At 37.4% G+C, this 24,170-nt stretch overlaps 1 protein-coding gene across 6 annotated transcripts in view; it reads left to right on the top strand.

The window, feature by feature from the left end:
* MAGI2 (membrane associated guanylate kinase, WW and PDZ domain containing 2) overlaps nt 1-24,170 on the top strand; it is a 718,224-nt gene that overhangs the window by 559,724 nt on the left and 134,330 nt on the right. For all 6 annotated transcript variants that reach the window (XM_065743669.1, XM_065743670.1, XM_065743668.1 and 3 more), the window contains 3 exons: nt 3,714-3,771; nt 11,218-11,339; nt 12,774-12,956. In XM_065743669.1, the coding sequence (XP_065599741.1) occupies nt 3,714-3,771; nt 11,218-11,339; nt 12,774-12,956 (363 nt within the window). The remainder of the gene's footprint in view (nt 1-3,713; nt 3,772-11,217; nt 11,340-12,773; nt 12,957-24,170) is intronic.

Genomic DNA, 24,170 nt, shown 5'->3' with positions numbered 1-24,170 from the left:
AGAGCATTCAAACCAGAGATCTCCAGCCCTCTACTCCTGTGGCATCTGCTCCCTGGTAAGCAGTGTGCTGTGCAGGAGGGTATGGAAGGCTGCATGTTTCTGTGTAAGCCAAGTGATGAGGACTGGTTTAGACTTGCAGATAAATGTTTGTGAAGACTTAACCCCTTAAAGAAACTGGAAGAGTGTACAACTGCATGGGGCCATGGAGCAGCACTGTATTTTTTAACTTTTAACCAAAATCATTTGTTACTTTCTGTAGGAGGTAACTTACTTGAAAAGGAAAAAAAAAAAAAAAGAATTTGAAATCAGAAGAAAGAGCTGAGAAGAAAGGAAGGAAGGGGAAAAAGAAATAAACAGGCTGTTGAGCGGAAAGGTGTGACATTTTTCTGAAAAGCATCATGTTTAGGTTTGGGGGCTCCTCACCTGTGCATGGGTGTTAACAAGGCGGGGCAGATGACCAAACTGTTCCACATCCTTTTTGACAACGTTTTCAACAACAGCTGCATTTTCTTTCTCTCACGTTACACTCTTTTTTTACTATATAAATATTTTTATTACAACTGATTCCAGAAATGTGCTCTCATCTTTCTTTCTGCCTGTCTGCAGGGTAGTGACACAATGCTGGCAGTTGTTCTGAAAACTTGAGAGGTTTTTATGGCTCTGTAATGTAGTTAGTAATATTAACTTTAGGAAAATTAATCTCTGGGTTTGTTAGTTTGTTTTTTTCATCTTGGCACATCGAGATCTAAAATGTATTCCTTCCTCTTTCCACAGAGAAGATTAAGTGTCACCATCAAAAATCATTCTGAAACACAACAGCCTTCAGAAGGCAGAATAAGAGCATCTGGACCATTAACATAAGCAGACTGTGATGAAAAGGCACTGCCACTGATTATTAAAATGACCTGCTTGAATTTACATTAGTCTTTCCTTTATTTTTCTTTTCCTTCTTATTTTTATTCTTTCTGTCTTTCTTTGAAGATACAAGGGCCTTTGTTAACACTGGGCATCTAACTTTTAGAAGTACAGCTCCTTCTGCATTTAAAAGCATACCCAGATGCATACTGAGCAAAGTATCTGAGTGTCAGCTCTGCCTTTTTGATCTTTTTTTGGATGACTGCTGCAGCACCAGCTAGATACTGTTTCTCTCATGAGGGATATGAAATGCAAAAATCTGGAGCATATATACGTTCTATACAGATTATCCAGCATCTTTCCATCCTTTTGTAGAATCAGCATTGCCAAATGCTGTACAACCTTTTACTGATTTTCAAACAATGATTTTACAGACGCTCGTGAAGAGGGCCTCGAATGGATGATATGAAGGGATATGTGGGAATATAGTATCAAATACAAAATAAAGCGTAGATGAAGTTTTTTCCTTGCTTTACAGAGAAATTCTACCGGAATCAATAAAATTGAAAGACTTGAATGACAGAGGTGTTAAGCCCATGAAAATGAAGACTTCATATATAACGTAGTAACCATGAAACTCTTGGCTGTAGGAATTATACATGAACACTTTGCACTAAGCTATCAAATGAATATCAGAGGGATCTGTAATCTACAGCTCCCCTCCCAGTTTGCATCGTGATGGCCAACAGTAATCTCCACACATGTTTTATAACAATTCTCTTTTATAAATGTTTACTGATCACTCTCATCCCTTAATGATCATCACTGGGCACAGTGAACTGAAAAAGAGAAACTGCAGTGCCCTCACTCTCAATTTGGCAAACGCTTAGCTTCCTATTTGATGAAGCAATAAAGTATTCCTGTCCTGTAATCTTTCATTTCGACAGTGAAAAATGGAATAGATGCCACTATTTAATGTCATGAAAAATAATCACAGTGCTCCTGAAAGCAAATGTAGCAGAAGATTCTTTCGACAGAAGCCCTGTAATAAACTACACTTCACTAACCCTGTCTGCCATACTTCAGGAAGGGGCTTGGGCTTTGTGTTCTAGCTATTTCATTTCACTGGTCAACATGGAATTTTAATAGAATACAGCTCTACAGGCAGCATCTCCAGTGAAAAAATAAAATTAGAACATAGCCTTACATGGAGTTTTTATCTGTCATATGCACCAAGGTATTTTTGTATTTCTTTTCTTCTGAGGCCATGAGTATTTTATATGATGTTAGATAGTCAGTGTTTCAACCCGTGCATTTAAAAGTGGGTTCTCCACAATACCTCCAATTCATTAAATTTTTACAGACTTTTACTCTAGAAAATGGGATTTGCCATTTGTCTTTCAGTCCATACTCTCTTACGATGTTATGCATCATTACTTTAGGGAAAAATAGACCAATACATTACTAGTAAATCCTTAAATTATTTCAGATTTTCATAAATATGTAAAATGAAACACATCTTCTGAGGCTGTTTACTTTAAAGTATACGTTTACAGAAATATAATAACTACTTTTAAATTTACACAGAGCAACTATTTTATTTCTTTTAGTTGCATAGTTGAAAAAAGTTCCATGTACTAGCTCAGACTGGAAAAGGGATGTGTGCACACATTTCTGTGTGTGTATCAGTGTGTATGTTTGTGTATTTCTGAGTATGCATGGAATTTATCCATGCCTACTGCACTAAGGGAATTTTAGGTGGACAGATATGAAAGCAACGTGAAGTTAATTAGATGGAGAAAACCGTGTGAGATTACATTACAATAAAATGTGCCCGTAGTATTTAAACTAATATTTTATTCTATGTCATAGGATTAAGTGAAAGCACCGTTTATTCGCAGCAAATTATGAAGAATGCACTAGGAGTTAAATTTACTACAGGGGCAGTACAACATTTGCACATCAACAGCTTTCTATGTGAATGTCTATGAATTACGTCTCAAGATCTGTTCAGGATATGCAGGACTGTGGGAACCAGCGTAGGGATGGTTTCCTACAGGTTTTGCTGAAGTTCTAGGCAGATCTGGAACCAACATGATCTGCCTGGCTTCTCTGCCCACTAGGTCCAGTATACTGGCCCTGATACCTCAGTATTTTCGAGATAATTAAATGGATGGATTTAATAATTTGTTATTACCTGAATGTTTTAGGTGTTTTCTCTATTTCAAGTGTTAAGGTTTGCAGATTTAAAATACTTTATTTTGGCTTGCTCTTCCATGTACTTGTGTTCCATGATATCTCTGATTTATAGGTAATCTTTGTAAGAGCATTTCTTTGAAGACCATGGAGTTGCCATCACAACAAGACGAACGGAACAAACCACTCAGGAACATTTACAGATTTTTATTGTACGTGTGACAGTAGTCACTCTTTTCTTCTTTCCCAGCTTATCTAGGATTCATAGCAAAGAAAAAATAGCATTCAAAAAGCAAAGTACTTGTGTGTATATGAGTGTTTGTGTGTCTGGAAGAAAAAAATCCCTCACTTCCTTTTGCAGTGATGTCATACAAGATATGCTACTGTTGTTGGCTGGCACAGCTGTTGGAACAGTAAACTAGTTCAACTAAAATGTGTTTTTCTCAAGACTGAGATCTTTGTTTGCGTGCCAGTTTTCAAGTTACTGCTACTTGTGGTCACCCTGGTGTGTGTTCAATGTTTGGCATTTGCTTTGGTGACTTTATCTGATCTCACTATCCAGTTATTTCCCTCAACATCCAGCAAAGATCTGCAATTTCACTATCAGATATTGTAGCATTCTGTATTTCATTTACTGAGAGAGATAAATCTTTGTTTTTCAGAGCTTCCATATGGCTGGGAGAAAATTGATGATCCCATTTATGGCACTTATTATGTTGAGTAAGTTCCCAAGTTCAATATTAAGTTGCTATTAATATGTCATAACATAATACTAGTATTATATAAGCAATGCTTAGCTGGCAATACATGGGTGGAATTACTGAATTTGGACACAACTGGGTACAAACACTGCATGTTAAACTGAAGGTATCCTGGGAATTCTCAGTCATCGGTGCAGTTAATGTGGCCAGATATATTCAGTGTGCCTCAAATCAGTGACTCGGTCATTCTGTTTCTCGAGGGTCTGATTTCATGGTAACATTCCAGTTGGAATTTGTAAAATATTATATTAATTAAATAAATATTTTACTTTCTTTATAAGATTTGGACATTCAGTGAAGTGCAGATCTTGTTCGTCAGTGAATAAAGCAAAGCATAATCAGCTCAGCTCAATTAAGACCCCTTTCTGGGTACTCCTTCCTTTTCACAAATTAGATCTTCACACTCTGAACATAAAATTTTAAGTATGTTATGTTTTATTTCACAACACAGTCCTCGCATTCATCTTTCATATTTTATTTTAGTTTTGGAACATGAAAATCCTGTGTGCTGAGGGGGATAGAAAGCTTTTGTTTGAAGTAACAGAGAAAGCCTTTTCCAGGTAGTGACTGCATAAAATAGGTAAATCAGAGATATGGTTCTCTATGCTATGTAGCTTAACAGAGTTAGTCAGATGTATGTAAGGTGAAGGTAGATTCAACTTGTGATACCTGCTCCAAGGGGTCAGTTTTTATTCTAACTCTTCTCTCCTATTAATAGCTACATCAAATTACATCGGTCACTACAAAAGTAATGCCTTCTATTTATTTACATGGAAACTACAACAGATTCAGAGAACACAATGACACTATTTTATAGAGCAAATTCTCAGCTACAAAATGATTTTTTTCAGTGTAGTCATCATTATTAGCTCTGCATTTTCACCAGTGATAAACAAGAGCCGGTGTGCTGCAGTCGTAAAGATCTGCATGGCCATCTGGAATGTGGCATGTCTTTCATGCCCCTGTTTCCAGTGCTGAAATGCTGCACCCACCCCTCACTGTGCTCACATCCATGGGTTGGTGTCTATAAACATTCAGCAGATATCATTGAATGTCAGTTGAGTGCCATTTTTCCTACGTGGAGGAATTCAGCTCCACACCTTTGCTTCATTCACACTACCAAGTCAGACACCATTCTGTCAGACTGCCCCTCTGCTGCTGTCTGCTTCACAGCAACAAAATGTAACAGAAAGTTGGTAGGAAGGTTCAGACTGTACTTCCATACCGCCAATATCCATCTATCCACCAAAACAATAAAATAGGAGGCATTACTTTTGGAATAGCCCTTGTGTATAGACGAGGATGGAGAGAGCCACTCCCTATCTCTGTCCAGGCAGCATTTTTACAAACTATTTGTATTGAGAAAGGTCTCTTTCTTACTTTTTTTTTTTTTTTTTTTTTTTTTTCAGTGAAGAAGAGATTTTACAGAGGATATAGTACCTGACCTAAAATTTAAGTTTCAGATCCTGGCACAAATCAGTAAATTTATTATAGTCTTTTCAAACAGAGTAGAAAATGTTCATCTGTGTGTCACATCATTCCCTTGGTCTCCTGAATCCATACCAATGCTTTGATTGCAGGATCACTCTGGACATATGCTAGGACTGCAGATTTTCCAGACCACAGAATATGAGGCTGTAAACGTGCACAGGGTAGAGCTGGTTAGAGGGATGACAAAAAGATCTGGTTTCAGAAGGGTTAGAAGATAATTTGCCTTCCTTCATTACTATAACAGCAGCTTCCCCAGTCCCCATGCAAAGCAAACAAACCAATGGAAACTGTGTCCAGCCTCTGCCACGCTGAGTCCTTCTGTCCTATTCTCCAAATGCAGTAGCATCTGCTCTGCTGATCTTTGCCCCAGTGGAATCCCTGCCCTCAGGTGTAAGAGCAGCAGCCCCATCTCCTTGCTTGCCCAAGCCAGCTTAGTCAATCCAGATCAGTATTCTTCTTTACCTAAAGGCAAGTCCCTAAGTAATGCCATCAAATTGTGCCTGAAATCTTTTATGAACCCCAGAGCAGTTTGCGTTTGGAGTTAATGTATTTTTGTACTTTATTCCCCCCTGAAGATTTCTGCACATAGAATTATAAGCTGCAGGGTGTATTCTGTCTTGGTTTTTACTGTATTTTGTCGAGTAAAAGGTGTTTTGCAGCTTCAGTGTATTAGTGTCTTACTGAGCCCCACTTTGCAGGTAGTGCAGCCCAAGGCACTGTGGTACTGGTGAGGCTCACACTTTCCCTGCGTAAGGAGCAAGTATTCATCCCCATTTCATGTTCATCCACAGGTGAACAGACACTAGGCACTTGACCCAGATGTTATCATGCAATGACATATTTCAAGGCTGTTACTGCCAGGTTTATTCATCCTACTGCAGATAAGATTTGTGGAAAGATACATAAAACCTACTATATGCTCAGAGTATTTGAGAAGTGGAATGAATGTTCACTGGATGGCGTTAAAGCTTCAGCCATGCTAAGTTCATAAGGAGTTTTACTGTCACCAAATGTATTTTACATTGTGCTTTAATTTGCTGTCTGAGCTCAATAAGTTTTAAACAAAAATTGCTTCCCATTTTTCATTCTAAAAAGTAGGAGTTACACCTTTTTTATTGCCAGAATTCAGTGGATTAGTTCATTTTGAACTAGATACAATCAGTTAACAATGAACTGTCTTAATTATGTCATAAGAGTGGGGTGAATCATGTAAAGCTGTGTTATGAACTTTCTCACATTCAAGTCCAGTTCAAGTTTATATGCAGGCCTTTGAAACTGTCAGTGAAGAAAGGGCTCATTCTCCACTCATTGACACATCTGTATCCCACGGGAAGATTGTAAGGAAGGACAATGGACCAGAGAGATTCAAGTTCGCTTTATGTGAGTCGGTCATGCTCAGTTCCAAAACCCTGAGACCAAAAGATAATATAAAAAACAACCAAGGAAACAAAAAACGAATGAAGAAAAGAAAAAGGCCCTGCTGGAGGGCCTGTTAACTAAGATTCATCACACTATATTTACAAATTCTGTTAAAAAATCAGGTCCCCAGTATAACTTCCTTATATAAATCATGCATGAATGTTAAGTTCAAGACATTATTAGAATTTTAATTTGGCTTGCAAAGCAGATCCAGGCTTCACTTGTAAGGTGACATTTCACATGAAATGTTTGCTGTACCTGGGTTAATTTTCTTACAGTGCTCTCCTAACTTATAAACTAAGAACTAGCAGCACTAATCTGTGCAAGGCTATGGAGAGAATGTGGTTGTTAAAGTACACTGAGACTTTCAGCATTCTAATTGCCAAAAGATTATTTCCTCCTTTAAGGATGATTAGCTGCAACACAGAGTTCAATTTCCTGACACGGCCTCCATAATAGAACAGCTAAATTGACCATACAGGTATTTATTCTGGAAAAATATATCTCCTTAACCTACCATTTCTGACAACATTCTGTTATTACCTCTCCAGAGGTTTCTTTTGCTGTTAAAAATATTAGTGACTGAAAGATGTGAATGTAAAGAGGACTCAGTAACAAATTATCTATCAGAATGTCTGTTTGCTAGGCATCCTGATCTTCAGAACTACTCTGGAGGGTTTAACCACAAACAACTAATGAGCAACCATCCACTAAAGTAGCTAAGGAGAAGAATGGGCTAAAATCCTTCTGCTGATGCACGTGCTTCAAGGATATCTGTGTTGACCATAACTGCTTGTGACACAAAATTCACTGTTTCAGCTTTGCAGCTAAAAGCAGCCCAAACCTAAATCCTACAGCTTGCATGCTGTGGGCTAACAGTAGCATTGACTGCCCGTTCTCTGCAGGGAGATGATCAGGGTTCCTGGAGCCAGAAAGCAAGCAAAATGCAGCAGGAGTCTTCTCTGTAGTCACAGCAGCACTAGGATACATGGGTTGGATTTTTATCTTTGGATAAGGCTTTCACATTTAGTATTCATAGTATAAAATAAAGAGAAGTTGAATCAGGACCTGAAAAATAGTTATGAGAGGGGAAAGAGGGATAAAACAAAACTGTTTACACAGTTTCATGAGAGGTCTTATCCCACAAGTATGCATTAGATATATTCCTCTAGGTAGGAAATATATCTGTCTTCCTTCTGGACCCCAGTTAGGGGAATATCAAGGATGGGAATTTTAGATACGAAAAATGCTAGGTAAAATTTTCAAGTCAAGAGAGAAATGCTCACTGAATTAGGCGCAGAGGGCAATGAGCAATACAACTAAACACCAAAGCACTTATTTGTAACCATCTCTAAAGCTCACACTTAGATTGCCTTATTAAGGCCTAGTTCAGTAATACCTATTTTGTATGCAGTTGAAGTACCGAGATGAAAGGCGAGAATGTCCTTCCTTTCAAGGAAAGTACTTAGCTTAATAACTTCATTCTCAGCTAAACTCATCAGTAGCAATTTTTCTGATTTAGCCGTGGAGCTGTAGAGCACTTAAAATTGCACAATAGGGAGGTGCTTCTTGTCTCATCAGTTTAGGAGCATAGATCCAGTGTAACTGATAAAAAGGATTGATTTTCTATGTAATATCTTTTTTTTTTCCTCTTATTGGGCCCAATATGTAATGTGGCTCTATAAATTTGATGGAATTTTCACATTGTGCTGTTGAAATGGCACTCTACTACAAATCAGTCAAAATATGGAAATAAATTGGAGTTAAGAATTACTGAGATTGCATCAACACCATGAGGTGCCTCAAGTATCTCTGCCAGTCTTCCTGTCTGATATGTTAGAACAAAAAGGTCATTTTCAAGATAGCTATTACAGAGAACAGATCTGTCTAAATAAACTAAACCACAACTCCGGCTCCTACTAGAAACTGCTGAGAGGCAGCTGATAAGAAATTCTAGCTGTCATGGCAATATCAAATATAAAAATAATTCCATGAGCCATGAATACATGCTCTATTAGGTAAAATCCCTTTATTTTTTATCACAAGACCACATGTAAGTTTTGACTGGGGGCACTGCACTGTGACCTGCTGTTACAGCAAAACTCTAGGCATATTCCAAGGTCCTACATAAAGGCAGATATATAATGTGATTTGGAATGTCTATTACGTCTGCTTTATATGAGACAAAAGTTACAGGAACTCTGTGGTCTTCTGGAAGGGCAGCTGAGGACTGAGATAGGATATTTTAGAGCCTCTAAAATAGTGTTTGATCCCTTTGTTTGAGCGACTAACTCAACATACTGTGTAAAAAACTTGTTTTCAATCTTACCAAATGCCATCATGAAACAGGGTAGGCACTTTATCCCATATCTGCTATTGGAAGCTGTTTCATAATTTCGCACTTCTGCTTGAAAGAAGCCTAAACATTTCATGACTGAAATCCTGACATTTTTAATATATACTACCATTTACTTCCAAATATATTCATAAAATGCAACTATATATCAGCATTCATTCTACTTGAATACAAAAGCAAAACTCTGTTCTCTCATAAAATACTCTTTCACTAGTCTTCCTGTAAAAAATCTTCCTTGTGGATTCATTTTATTTGATCCTGGGAGGTCAGAACTTTATCTACTATATCTCATGATGTTTCACAGCTTCCTTTTGTAATGGCAAAAATAGTATTTCCATTATAGTACTGGAATGCATCACATGATAGGTAGTAGCATGAAAACTACTATTGTCATGCTCATATTGGTATTTCATAACTATCCTATGATCATTTGATGCATGTGAGTTGTCTTCCTTCATTTCTAACTGATGAAGTTTCTCTCCCTTCCATCATACATTTCAAGGTTTGCAATAGACAAAGGTGATGAAAACTGACCCCTGACAATTACAGCATGGTCTAAAGCCTAGGAAAGCAAAGCCTGCGACCTTTATCAGTCAGCATGAAAAATGAAAGAAGCAAAAAGAATCTTCTATTTTTGCAGTATGGATTAATATTTATAAGAAAGCTATTAAACAAAATTTTACAGTACAACAGTGGTTTAGCTGCCACTTGAGCTAGTGGTAGCCAGGTTAACAAAATAGCAACTCCAAAATTTATCATATATTCTTCCTGTCATTAAATCAAGTTTTTGTGTTTTTTTTTTCCTTGAATGGAAATCTTTTCATTGCATTAATCTTTGTTTTCCAATAATAATACTCTCCCTTAGGACTTACTGCTTCCCTCAACCCCTTCTTTATGTCAGTTTCACTCATTCTGTTTGAAATAGTGTTAGGATCTGAATCCTGAGAGACCAGAAAAGTTCTTAATGTTTGGGCATAAAAGGTTGTTTCAAAATAAATAGAAGGAATTCAACCCATTTTGAGATCTTAGAAGTTCCCAGTTCACCTCTCCAAGTGCTTACAGCCCATGATTAGGATTGGCTTTGCAGAAAAAAAATGAGTAGAGTAGCTCAGTAAGAACAAACAAGGACTGACATGTTTGAGATGTTACTTTGCACTGTGTGTTTTCTTCCCCAGAACAGAATATGCAGCATATTTATTTATTTATTTATTTACTGTTATCATATCACAACCTTATCTTTTAGCATTGTTCAATACTTCCTCCTAAATCCCCTTGACTTCCTCAGAAAAAGTGAGAAACACGTCACAGAATTGTAGGAATATTCATTAATTGGTAACATATATACTTTAAGTTAAAGAATTAAAAGCAAGGATAAGATTAGACTAAGTAGTTAAGATAGTAGTTCCAAGCAAGATAAAGAAAATCAGTGGTGTAGTGACAGGTGTACTTCCTGACTTGCTGCAGGAAATGCAATACTTTTTTTAAAAAAGGTGAGAAAAGGTGTACAACAATGACCTCTCCTATAGTTCACTGTTTATGTATATAGTTTTAATCTACCATCTAAGTTAGTTTCTACAACATCTTGTTTTTCTGTACAGCTTACAAGGTACTTAACGTAAAATTGAAAAGAAGTCATCCTCAGTTACCTTCCTATGCTACATATATTTCTTTTTTAAGCAGTGATCATTAAAACCCTCTATGTGACAGGCTTTACCTTTTCTGTAAGTAGTTTTATTTACAGCTAATCTATAACAATGAAAAATTATTGGTTCAATCCCTTTGAATCGTGAACAGAACAATGTTTGTACTAAAGACACGAGGAACTGTTGTTGTAGCATGCTTCAGCAGTACTGCAATTTACCATGTAGTCCCATAGATCAAAACCATTTGCCTGTAGCAGGGTTCAGTATGTTGAAATGATAGGGCACTTTTCAATGCTGATCATCATTTTATGCGCATAGATTGTGCATTTCTCATCCCCAACAAAATTACACAGAGCATGAGGGATGTGCTCAGGCCCATTGGGGTTTCATAACAGTTTCACTATCTAACCACACACACCTAGGTCACATCCAACTGTGAAAATAATCATTTTCCCCAAATGAACCCAATTTTTAATCAAAACCAAATTTTTTCCAGCCACATAAATAGAAGAACACAATTTGAAAACCCTGTGCTAGAAGCAAAAAGGAAGCTACAGCAGCATAACATGCCCAACGCAGAACTTGGAACAAAGCCTATGCAGGCCCAAGGTTTCCGAGGTACAGTACCATGTCAGCCTGTCTTAGTTAAGATGAAAGATCCTGCTCTCCTGCTATGCGACAATGATTTTGTCCTAGTCTGATGGAAATAAGAGTGTTGCCAATTCTCACCATGTTATCAGCTGCCTCCTAGCATTTTTCTCTCCTAAAAGTTCCTGCTCGTGGAGTTGCGGGACTCGTGAGACACCTAAGAAACTTCAACCTCCAGAGTCACAGGAACAAGAGAAGTTGACCGTAGTGTTTTCCAAAGGCTAAGAAACAGAATGCACAATAAGAGCCCCAAAGTAATATTCTAAATAAAATAGTAACTTACATTCTTGGGAATCTGTGACTCTCTCTTGAGCACCTGAGGTTGGCAACACTGAAATAATTAATTGTACTTTCTGTAAATTACCTTTAGTTGACGTTTGGTATGTTTCTTAGCTAGTTCATCTAGCAAGCATCAATTAAGTTAAAAGCCTCAGGCACTGTGCTGTAGGAGTTTACAGGAGTACAGCCTCTTCGTAATGTGAAAATTAATGTGCTTACAATGAGCTGTGTAAGCAGCAAGGGGTATTGTAGAGACAAATAAACTTAAACATGGGATTTCAGCTGGAGAATGAGGCTTCTTCTCCTTTGTGATAGTAGGCAGCTCCTCATCAACCCTGCCTAGGCCCAAACTCGTCCGCCTGCGCCCTGTTCCGCAGCGGTCCCGCAGTGTGAATGATCTGTCCCAGTGCCGGCACGACCCCGCCGGGACACGCAGGCCGTACGGTATGTCCTGCCAGCCCCACTGCACTGCCCTCTTAGCCAGATGAGCAGAAGCCACCATCTTTGCACTTTCTTCCTACCCTTCCCCACACAAAGAAGCATGGGATTGAGGCAGCGGGAGGCCGCAGCCACCCGCACTGCACACCGGGCACACAGCAAGGGGACGGGAAGGTGGCACCACCATCACAGCGCTCAGACTTGGCACCAACCCCATGTGCTGGGAGAGGAAAGATCACTGAATGTTTATCACTGCCTGTAGCACGTGGAATGATAAATAGGGGGGATATGTCTCTTGTTGCAAGTGGGAGGGAAATTGTACAGAATGTATTACTTTGTAGACAAAGCTGGATTTATAGTTTAGGAAAGAGGTTTTAAAATGGCCTCACATATCATTTTTATTGTTGTAATTATTTTAGCTACACAATATCCACTTTTAAATGTATTTCTAATACGAAAGAATATAACTCCCCACTTGTGGCTGATCTGCCATAGATTGAAACACTTTTTAAGCTTTGTTGTAATATAAAAACTCACAAATATTTTTTCCTGGAATGTCTGCACTCTTTATTTCCTCTGTTTTCATACGCTGTCACATGCTGCCAGCTGGTATTGTTATCTGCTGTCCATGCCGTGTTTTGACTAGATCAGAACTTTTGTCTTTCTTGTTTGTGTTGACTGATGTAGAAAAACCGCTCTTCACCCGTGATGCATCACAGCTGAAGGGGACTTTCCTCAGCACCACTCTTAAGAAAAGCAACATGGGTTTTGGATTTACCATCATTGGTGGGGATGAGCCAGATGAGTTTCTTCAGGTGAAGAGTGTAATTCCTGATGGGCCTGCAGCACAAGATGGGAAAATGGAAACAGGTAATTAAGATGGCTTCTCTGTCCTTTTATATAAAATGTACAAGCTGTGATTTTTGAGATTCACTCTCCGTAAATGCGTGCATTTTTCCATATCAGTTTCTGTGTAGATGCCTAACTTCCTTTGTAAGAAAAGATAAATCCTCAGATAGAAATTCCTCTTATTTTTTCTAAAATTGCCAAGTAGCTTATCTTTCCTATTTCACACTATTTTAACAGAAGAAAGATCTTTCCATTCTCCTACATTAAAATGGACTGAGAAATGGCCTCCATTCTACTACATGAAAACTTGCCACAATGTTGTTTGGGTTTTAGCCTGTTTACTCAAGGGGAATTTGTGCATAGCTGGGCAGAGAGAGCACAGACTACTAAGGAAAAAATCTGGTTTTAGAAAAAATAGCTTTGCAAAACAATCAAAGTCGAGTCTGATCCAACCTTGTTTTCATTAGGACATCAAAATGAGTTTTCAGTGTAACATATGGAGACGTAGGCATCTGTGGACTACTAATAAAGAATCTGTGAAAACTAGCTGAAGAGAAGAAACTTCTGAAGAGATCTAAAGCTGCTATTAAGATCTGGATCACTGCTGGAAATACTTTTATATCCACAGATTGATAAAAGTTGCAAAATACTGTCTTAAAAGTCTCTAGGGTCTATGCATGGATGAAGCATTTTTGAAGGAAGATAAAGTCAGTTTCCCAGTCAGCTGTTACCTCCTACAGGAGAATATGATGGCAGAATGATAGAATAATTTAAGATGGAATGGACCCCTAGCCACCAAGCTCCTGCTCAAAGCAGGGCTAACTTTGTGGTTGGATAAAGTGTCATCCACAGAAATGTAGAGAATGTTGAAGGATAGAGATTTCACAGCCTTTGCAGGCTCCTGTCCGGCAACCATTTACATGGTGAAGATTTTTCTTCATTATATCTGATGTGGATTTCCTCTGCTACAATTGATCACTGGCAACTGTCATCCTGCATCCTTGTTCCTCAGATACTAGTTAGACTATGCACTGGCATCAGGGCCCATGCGTAATTTTCTATTAATTTCTCACTAGCATGTTACAGAAAAGATTGTAGTTTGAGATTTACGTTATCTGCAGAAAACCCAGTTCATGGTGGCCATAGGCACTGTGAAGATGAAAAGAATTCAGTAGTCTGGGACAGATCACTGTGGATGGAGCAAAGCAGCAGAGCATGTTCCTTGTGTTCTACTACAGTACAGGGAGCAAACATGTAAGCACACAAGCACCCATAAGCACAAATAATGTAGGTGGAGTAGTCCCACGTGATTCTTCTGGATATTTCCTTTCATCCTTGTTCTGGTACTGCAGAGGAATAATTCAGACTACCACATATTGTAATGAATCCCCCAAAGCTTTAACTCATACTGTAGGAATCTCCAGGACTTTGCAAGTAGGAAGTGTGAAGGTTGTGAAAAGCATTATTTTTAAAACTCTTTATTTTGCCCAAAGTCTTGTATTACTGTTGGCATGATGTTTCTGATACCATGTTAACAAATTAACAAATAATTTGTATTTTACAAATAATAAAATGTAAGGAAGAAGAAAAATATAGATCGTTTTCTGTTGGTTTTATTAAAAAAAAATGTCTATTGACGTTTTAAATCTCAATTCTTTTTGCTGTTTAAACTTAAAAATGCAACTCGGTTGCCAGAGTCATAATTAAAGTAACAGATAAGTTTAGTAACATGATCTTCATATCTCCTAATATTTTGCTATTTCCTAATATGCTACATGAGAGATTTTTGCTATTTGTGGTTTAGCGTTCTCAGATGCAACACCCAAGTACCTGCAAGTGTGTCTGGTGTGGGGTCTGGCTGTGGGGAACTTGTTCATATGGAGTACTTTATTCTGGAAAAGGGAGTGAGTGCTCATATAACTTATTTAACTTTTGATGTTGAAATTAAATATGGATGTCCTTGATGTTTGTTACTGCAGCACAAATTGAAATGGGAATATATAGGAAAAAAAAAAAAAGAGTTTTAAAATGCATTGATATATATATATATTTATTCCTGAGGTAATTAATTCAGCTTAAGACTCCATGATGGTAACATTCAAATATGCTCTCTAATTATGTGAGCCTGTTATGTGCAAAGTTACATCTCTGTATAAATTCTGTATGCAGATGTCTTCATTTTAGTGAAGACTGACAGCGTTCTGTAGCAAAGTAATTAGAGAATCTCATGGTAATGACTGTGGCATTTAACATGGTTTCTGTGAATATTTGCAGTGAGTCCTAAATATGATCATGGAAAAGATATTTAAGGTCAGAATATTCATAAAAGCACGGTTCAGCCAAGTGATTGCATACCCAGTACTTTTCATAGTTTTTGAATTATGATTTCTCTATCTACATAGTACAGTCTAATCAGATGGAGATATGACAGTCCAAGTCCCATTAACAGTGTTTGTTGATAAAGCTCTTTAAGAACTATGTTTCAAAACTACTTGAGATTACAGATCTTTTGTTAGGTAGACATCATTACATGGCAAACAGATTTTAAATAGATTTTAAACAGAGCTCTTAATATAGATTTTATTTGTTCCTTTGACACGAACAGTGTGGAGTTGGGCAATTTATGTGCACTCCAGCTACAATCACAGTCACAGGAGGCTTTAATAAGCAATCAAAATATCATATTGTGTCAGCAGGGTACCCTAGTAGAAAGCTTGAGGACAATGGCGCTATGATCTGTGAAGCGACATGGATGTGAGGGATAACCACAGGTGCTGGTGTACCCATCTGTGATATAACTCTGGACTCTTTTCCTTGCAAGACTGATGCTCTTTTTATTTATTTACTTATTTATTATTTCTGTCCAGATGGTAAACAATTGGTTAATTACAAATAGATATCAGACATGAGAAAAAAGTAAGGAAAGACACCGTACCGGATCCTGGCCATATGCTTGAAGGCACCATGTGTACTTACTCTGTTTGTTAAAGAAACAAACTCATAGAAAGCTAATATTGTAAATTTTGTAATTATTTTATTTCTCCACCTAAAATGTAGTTTCGTGGTCAGATACGTGTTATACTTGAAGAGAAGGACGAATCTATGTACGATTCCTGGTGACCCTTTTAACCTGATCACAACACAATGATTTCACCAGCAAAACAAAATAATTTTGAATTTCATCTCTTGGAACATAGAAGCTGCTGCCTGACAGAGACATGTCATCACTGCAGTGCTATGAAACGATTAATGCGGCAAGACAAAGTGCACTGACATGCAGCACTGCTCAGATCACAGTGCTAGTCATTAAGAGGTATTGCTGTAATTGCTGCAGACCCACAGCAAACCTCACAAGCAAACTCAGAGGAGCTTTATCTCAGTGGATGCATCAAAAACAGACAAAATTACATTCTAGATCCTATTTGCCAGATGTTTTGTAGTTCCTGAGGGTTGTTATGCACTTGTGTAAATCTGGCATCTGTGAGCTAATGGCTCTTAGTAATACTGCAAATGCTTTTCTAGGACAAGTTTTAGCACTTGGAGTTCAGTCAAGCTGCTGGATATGAACATTAAACCCCACAGCTTCTCCATCTACCTCAAGACAGCCTAGGAGCTGATACCATGTGCTTTCCTGTGAGGTTCCATTGCTTTATCTTTACTGAAGCCTCATGCTGCCTATAGAAAACTGTCTACATTTAAGGGACTGCTGAATCCCATTAAAATGCTGAGTGAAAGTCACTGGTAAAAGACTGCATGAACATGTTAAGATTTTTATGCCGTGAATGATTTTGAATGACTGCCATTCTAAGGCAAACAAAGAGTTAGGCCTGCGGCTGACTTAGATCAAAGTTTAAGATGCAAAAGCTGAAACTCTCCTACAATTCTCAAGGTTATTCAATGAAATAGATAAACTGAAGCACTCACATGAACAGACACAGGAAAGATTTTCACTAAGCACATTTTTGCATGTTTCACTTCCTTTGGTAAAATTTTTCAAGAATCGACTCAACGACTCAACAACGGTGCACAAATAATTAATTGAGTCTGTTGATGACCCTTATGTCTGATAAATAGCCATGGTTATTGCAGGATGAACTTCCCAGAAATGTATCCACATCTGTGATGAAGTCATATAGCTCAAGAATTTGAATCAAGAGTGGGAAATATTCTCTCTCATTTCATCAGCCAAGCATACACTTGGCCAGCTGCAAGATGCTAAATTATCTGTAAACAATGCAGACTTCAGCTTTTTTTAGATACTGTTCTCTCAGAAATTGTGGATTTACTATATTTGTTAATTTATTCTAGAAAAGAATAAGAAATCATTCATTTAAGATAAGATTCAGCTAATATAAATGTAAATGTCTGCATGACAGGTGTCTGCACATACTGGTTAACACTACCAGAAGGTTAAGTAGTGTTAACCAGTTACTGTAGACACTTACTGAGTAGATTTCTGTGTTTGTTAGCTACTCGTAAGTGGAGAAAAATATCCATCTTTTGTATGACCATTTTTAGATGACTATCAGGATGAAATCTAGAATTAGGAGAGGTCTGTCTCTCATATACCACTCCAAATTTCCGCTGCACTTGTGAGATTTCCAAAGGGAATAAGCTGACTGTCAGAAATACTTGAAGGAAAGATCTAGAGCCTCACTGATAACTTAATGCCTAGCATTAAGTTGTGTATCAGTCTCCTATAGATGAGGAATTCTTCAAGAAGCTGAGGTTACTCCAAAAGGCCAACAAATTAGAGAGACTGTGCACACTTGTTGATCTACAAAGTCATTAGTGTTGTTATTCACTTGAATAAGCAAACTTGAAGCTGTAAGAGGGAGGCTGACCCTACAATGTCCCTAATCTTAGGGAATAATTATCTAGTCATCATTCATGCATCTTTCTGCATCATAACACTAATAGTTCACAACCTCTATAAAAATTACAGTACTCAAGAGAGAAGGAATTGAGTGCGTCTGCAAAAAGCTCACACTTATCATTAGTTTGTTTCCTTGTTTGTATATTGTCATTTCAGTTGAGCAAGCCATTATCTCATCCAGTATCTGATCAGACTGTCCAGTTTCAGCAAAGAGGAAATGTTAAACGATATATATAGATGTGGAATGCCTTCAATGCAAAGAAATAAATAAGTCTAAATTAAAAAAAAAAAGAAAGAAAGAAAGCATAATTTGGCAGTCAGAAAGTGAATGTTGTAAGTGAATATCGTAAAGGCCTTACTGTATCATGACCACCTACTACAGTAACTGTCTGCTCTTTCAAACAGATCAAGTCCCTCTCAGATGCTGTCAGTCAAGATCCAAGTGTCACTGATACTATCCTCTTTTACAATATTTCCTCCTCTAGTGGCTGGTTGGTTTCTGTGGTTGTCCTGTCTAGAAGTTCACAAGGAGCTCAGTGAAGATCTGTTCACACACATATGCAGGACTTCTTTTCCAGCAATATCAGAAGCTGTCTGAAATATGGTTAGCCTAGTTCCCTGACACTCCTTCACCAGCTCACTCAACTGCACCAGAAGGAATGGTGTCACAAATTAAGCCATTGTTTTATGAACACTGAAGACTTCATTGCTATCTGTAGTTCTGAGGAAGGACTGTCACCATTATTCCTATTAATTTCTGGGCTAAATCACTATTTTGACACTAAGTGTCAGTCTTGCAGATGCAATCTTATGCCACGCAGCAAGTGTGTGAGGGTGGAGCAATGTATAGAAAACATCTTATCAGACTCCCCTGATACAGCCTGGAGAAAAGGAGTATCAGGGAGACCTTTTCAGTGTCCATAAATACCTGAAAGTAGGATACAATGAAGATAGAGCGAGGCTCTTCTCAGTGATCCCCAGTACCAAGGCAAGAGGCCACAGGCAGAAACTGAAACACTGGAGGTGCCATATGAACACCGGGGATCACTTCTGTGCTGCACAGGTGCCAGATGTCCAGAAGCCGCCTGGCTGTGACTTTGAGTACCCTGCTGTGGGTGTTCCTGCTGGGGCAGGTCGGGCCAGAGGGACCCAGAGGACCCTGCCAACCTCAACCGGTCTCTGATTCTATGGTTCTGTGATATTTCACCTCAGAAGAGCTTGCAAGTATCATGTGACTAAAGCCAAAACAATTCAATATGTATGAGGGCTGTTTCAAAAGTAATACCTCCTATTTTATTACGTTGGTCCCCTAAGTCAGAGACAGATGGTGGTGGTATGGAAGATCAGGTTGAACATTCCCACCAATATTCCATTACATTTTGTTGCTGTGGGATAGACAGCAGCAAAGAAGCAGTCTGACAGAATGGCATCTGACAAGGAAGTATGTACACTGCAAAGGTGTGGAATTGAATACCTCCATACAGAAAAAAATGGCACTCATTAACAGTGGTGCTTCCTGAATGTTTATGGAGCCAACCAGTGGATATGAGCACAGTGAGATGCTGGATGCTGTGTTTCAACAGTGGTGATAGTGACAGTGGTGAAGATCTTTACAAGCAAAGCATGCAGGCTGTTGTTCATTACTAGTAAAAATGCATAGCTAATGGTGGCAGCAGTGTAGAAAAATAGTATTGTTTAGCTGAGAGTTTGTTCTATTCAATAATGCCATTGTGTATGCCCTGGAAATAAATAAGAGACATTACTTGCAGAGCAACCTATGTATATGGGTAAAATTAATTCTGACTTTTGAGGTAAATAAGCGTAGTACTGCTAATCCTTAAATTTTAGCCTTGATCTCATAGGGAAGGGAAGGGGAGGAAAAAAGTTACTGTGAATATTAGCTTAAATTTCAGAAGATGAATGTTTGTATTCCTCTGCTTGTAGAGAAAAAAAAAAAAAAAAGCAAAAGTAAGGAAGTATGATCCAATTATATTTAAGAGATTTCAGTCGGGAAGCAGATGAAAATGTCATATAAACTTTCTATTTGATTTCATGTATTGAGTCTGTCACTTCAGCTGAGGGAAGAATTTTTGACTTGAATTTTTGAATTCTAAATGGTGACAGTAAAAATAATACTTGCATTTTAGAATATTAATAGTAATGGGGAATTATGCATCAGAAAGATTTCCCTTTTTTTGCAACTCCTTTCCCTTTCATATTTTAAAGTAAACAATTCATTCAACTCAATGTGTAAATAGAGAGCGCTTAGATTGGTGGAAATTTTAACTGGCTGTTTCCTAACATTTTTTTATTATATTTTTGTGTTTCTTTTGCTTTCATAAACTTTATACAGTGGTCACTGTAATACTGTAAATTTCTATTTAAAGTAGCCAGAGACCTGGGATAAAATGCCCACGTCCCTCACAAAGGTAATCAGTACTAATCTTGGTGAGGTTCCTATTACAGTGTTTTCTTCACATCTTTATTTTGGTACTCACTAAATTTCAAGGTACTTATTGAATTACAAGCAGAACAGACACTAAGAAGTTTGTATCCATATTTCTTATACCACACTGTTACTGTCTAGGTCTGAGGGTTTTGTGCACATCCTTCCATATTTCATTGGTTGGCTGGTGTGATATTCAATAGTCTTGTTTTGTCCCTAAGGTGCAGAAAATCCATATATCACTATCTGTTCTGCCTGATACAGAGCTAGAGCTTGAGTCCATGTTGCTTATCTGTCAAGCTACTCAGCATTCATTAAGCACTGCATACAAATCTTTCCTATTAAAACCGTCCCACTTTGCATAAATATTCCTCGAGGTATGAAGAGAGCTATTGATTCTTTCTAGCTCTGTCATTTGGCTATTCCCCTTGAAGTTTTCAATTAAAATTATTTATGCAAACTGGAAGGGCAATTACAGCAGAACATCTAACTTGGATTTCAAAATGTTTCTGAGAAAGAATTGTATGTTAAGTCACAAGAATAATTAGAAGAAAAACAAACTCTTAAGAATTTCTTGTCCTCATTTTACATGGTGTCTCACCTCACGAGATGGTTTTATTTTCTTATTAGCATGGGACTCAGTGGTACCTGTCTCCATGTCTTGTATTTTAGCCCTGAAGTTTGCCATAATTCAGAAATGTCAGGAATTTTCCATATTCTGTAATTCTATAACATTTAAGCATTATACCTTACTTCAGGGTTGTTAGTGCTGCATAAAGGAACAGACCCCTAAATAAGGAATAGGGAGAGAAAGGTTATTTCTAGTGAACTGCAATTACCAACACTCAGAATTCATTTCAGTTACTTAACGTAGGTTTTCGAGGGCCATAGAATGTGCCAGTTAAAATATTCTAGATAGGTGAGAAGCTGATAAATACATTGTCATAATTCTGGTATTTATTAGGACAGCTTTTGTAAGTATTGAATGTTGCCAGTTGAGTAAGCAGTGTGCAGTGACCTCAGTGCCTGCCAAAAATGCTGCCATTGCAGAAATAACTTTCTCCTATCAAGTATGATTAACATCTGTCTTGCATGATTTGGCTATTTGTATGAACAGACAAAAATATACATTGAAAATAATAGTCATCATCATCTCATGTACAGTTTCATTCAATAAATAATGACATCTTATCCCTTAACAAAAAGAATAATCTAGGATGGGAAAAAACTTATTTCTGTACAGAGAGATGATGGGAGAAAGTGAGATCATACTGAACTAATGAGATTAATAATCTAGAACTGTTCTTTTCAGTCTCATCAGCCATTACTCCTTCAATTTACTTCAGTTTTGCTTACATATAATTTTATTATACCATTCAGTTAACAAAACAAAATGTAAACATTTAGGTCAGTTTCAGATTTCTTTTTCATTTTGTATTAAAAATTAAATACAGTAAGAATGCATAATCACCCTCTGCCTCAGTGTTTGCGCAACCACACTCTACCTTAAGTAAAACCCATGTGCTCAGAAATTCAGCTCTTTATTTGCCATGAACAGTTCACTGAGTACAAATTTTAGAGCAGAAATTTAAAGCAAATTTTAAACCTTTTGAATACTTGAGAATGGTTTAATTAATTACTTTTAGGATAGAGTTTCTGCTCTATATTTACAGTGGTAAATATCTAACTTAGCACTTATCAGATGTATCACTTGAACAGATTAACATTTGAGTGCTTCAATTTCCCCATCAGTTATTGAGAAATAGTCAATTTAGAGCTTTGTAAAGTACAATAAGTAATGCAGTTAGCAACCCCCCATTATAACTGGTTGAAACAGTAAAGAAGAGAAACCCAGTTTTATCTTAGCAAGATGTCTAGGCTGACTGCTATATCTATACAGTTGTGTGAGGTATATTAAAATGCAAGTCTGTTCTAAATCACATGTACATCAATTCTTTTGTCACTGCTCTAAGTCTCTCATTTGCTGCATGACATAAAGTAAAAACATCCAGAGTTGCAAAGAGAAGAAAAAAACATTTTCAGGCACATAAATTACATTCCAGGATCTTCCTGAACCTTTAACTAATGGAGGTTACAGAGACATTTCAAGTAATTCTGTTATGATTTCACTTCTAAGGCATCCTTCACTGTATGTTATGAAAATTGGGATACTAGAGCAGAGCACCTCCTCTGACCCTGTTTCATTTAGCCTTTGGAAGAAGTGCAGAGTTTATTCCAGCACATATACCTCTGTCTCTTTATAATTGATGATTCTGACATATATATATATATAAAAAGCTTCTTTGTTTACAAGCTCATAATGAAAGTTTCTTACTAACATGCCTGTGCTGTGACCCCAAGGTGGGCTCAGGTGTGCCACAGGGAAGATGTGTCTCCACGGCACAGGCACTGCCCCTTGTCAGTCTTCACTACCAGGACCGGACATCACCCTTGCATTCAGCCCACCAATCTGTAGGTGAGCTTCTGGTTAGATCCCTCTGTAAATTCAACAGGAAAATCATGCGACACTGCAGTGATACTCATTGTAACAAAATACTTTGCACATTTTTTTTGTTCATAATTTTTATATCATAGTGGAAGCTATCTCTATTTTGAAGTAGGTTTTTTTGTTTTGTTTTGTTGTAATATCAACGAGAGTATCAAATGCTATTGTTTTTACCTCTGGTCATTTTCCAAGCAGGTTACAGTGGCAGCAACATTATGTGGAATTCTAAAAAGCATTCTGTACTCTGCTAGATTGTTTTCAGCAATCTGTCTGTCCTATTCCAATTATTTTCTGTATATCAGGCAGTATATTTTTTAGGCCATATTGGACTACATTATTGCTTTCATCAGAATAAAATGCAGTCAACTATTATATGAGAGAATCAATCATATCTAGTGCAGTTCTACTCGTCTAAACATTTTTTCTAAATTGTTTTGAGAAGAAAAAAAAGATAATGATAATTATTCTTGGACTATTGTTTATGGCAAAAAACTCCAGCAAAGGTGCTGATCTGATAGATTATTATTTCAAGGTCTATCATGTTTTAAATACTGTCTTTTGATAGACTGATCGGATCTGAATGAGGAATGGTGAGATTTTAAAACAAAGTTTTAAAAGCAAATTTCATTTGCTACACGAATAATGAATTCTGCTTTGCTAGAATGTAATATACGTAACTTCAAGTCAAATGGAATGAACAAAAATGACGGCTTGCAAAATTTTCTTTAAAACTGTTTTTACTGAAAGTAATATTGGCTTAAGAAAGTTAAGTGAGGAATCAAAACCTGGATGTTACTAATTTTTATAGACTTTTAATTGATCTAGTTCAGCCAAAGTCACACAGACTGGCAACATTTTAGCTAATCCCTCCCTAGAAAATACATCTCATACAACACATGGTTGTTTGTGTGACCTCTTTACCACCAATATCTTAACCTTCTTATTTACCATGACTCTTAAAGTTTATGATTTTCTTAAAGTGTGGAAAGCAGCACATTTAGCCGCAGAATATGTGTAGGTATAGATACAGAAGCCCGTTGTGACTGTGGTTCCAGCACTGACACCAGTATGGTCTTTTTACAGCAATATCCTGCACAATTATTTTCAAAGGCATAATCTCAGCCAAAGTTTCACTGGAATGATCCAATTCTATGTCATCCTTCCAAATATAAGCTAGTCTGTTAGAGATAGTCCCTTATGAAACACTAATGTAATCTGTGTAGTGAATAAAATGAGTGTGAATGTATGTACGTGTTTATAGGTATTAAATATAAATATAATTCAGTCAGTTTCAGAAAAAAAAAGTTCCATTTCTAGGGTCTTGTGGAGGTAGAGGAACTACATCCTTGTTTCATAATATCAGTTATTCTTCTCAAGAGGAATAACTCTGTGTTAGGGATTAGACAT

This window comes from Cyrtonyx montezumae, unplaced genomic scaffold (assembly GCF_038088225.1).
Source record: "Cyrtonyx montezumae isolate F1298 unplaced genomic scaffold, pur_monq_1.0 scaffold_3, whole genome shotgun sequence".
NCBI classification, from domain to species: domain Eukaryota; kingdom Metazoa; phylum Chordata; class Aves; order Galliformes; family Odontophoridae; genus Cyrtonyx; species Cyrtonyx montezumae.
Note: the sequence above shows the minus strand (reverse complement) of the source record. Positions and strands in the feature narration are given on the sequence as shown.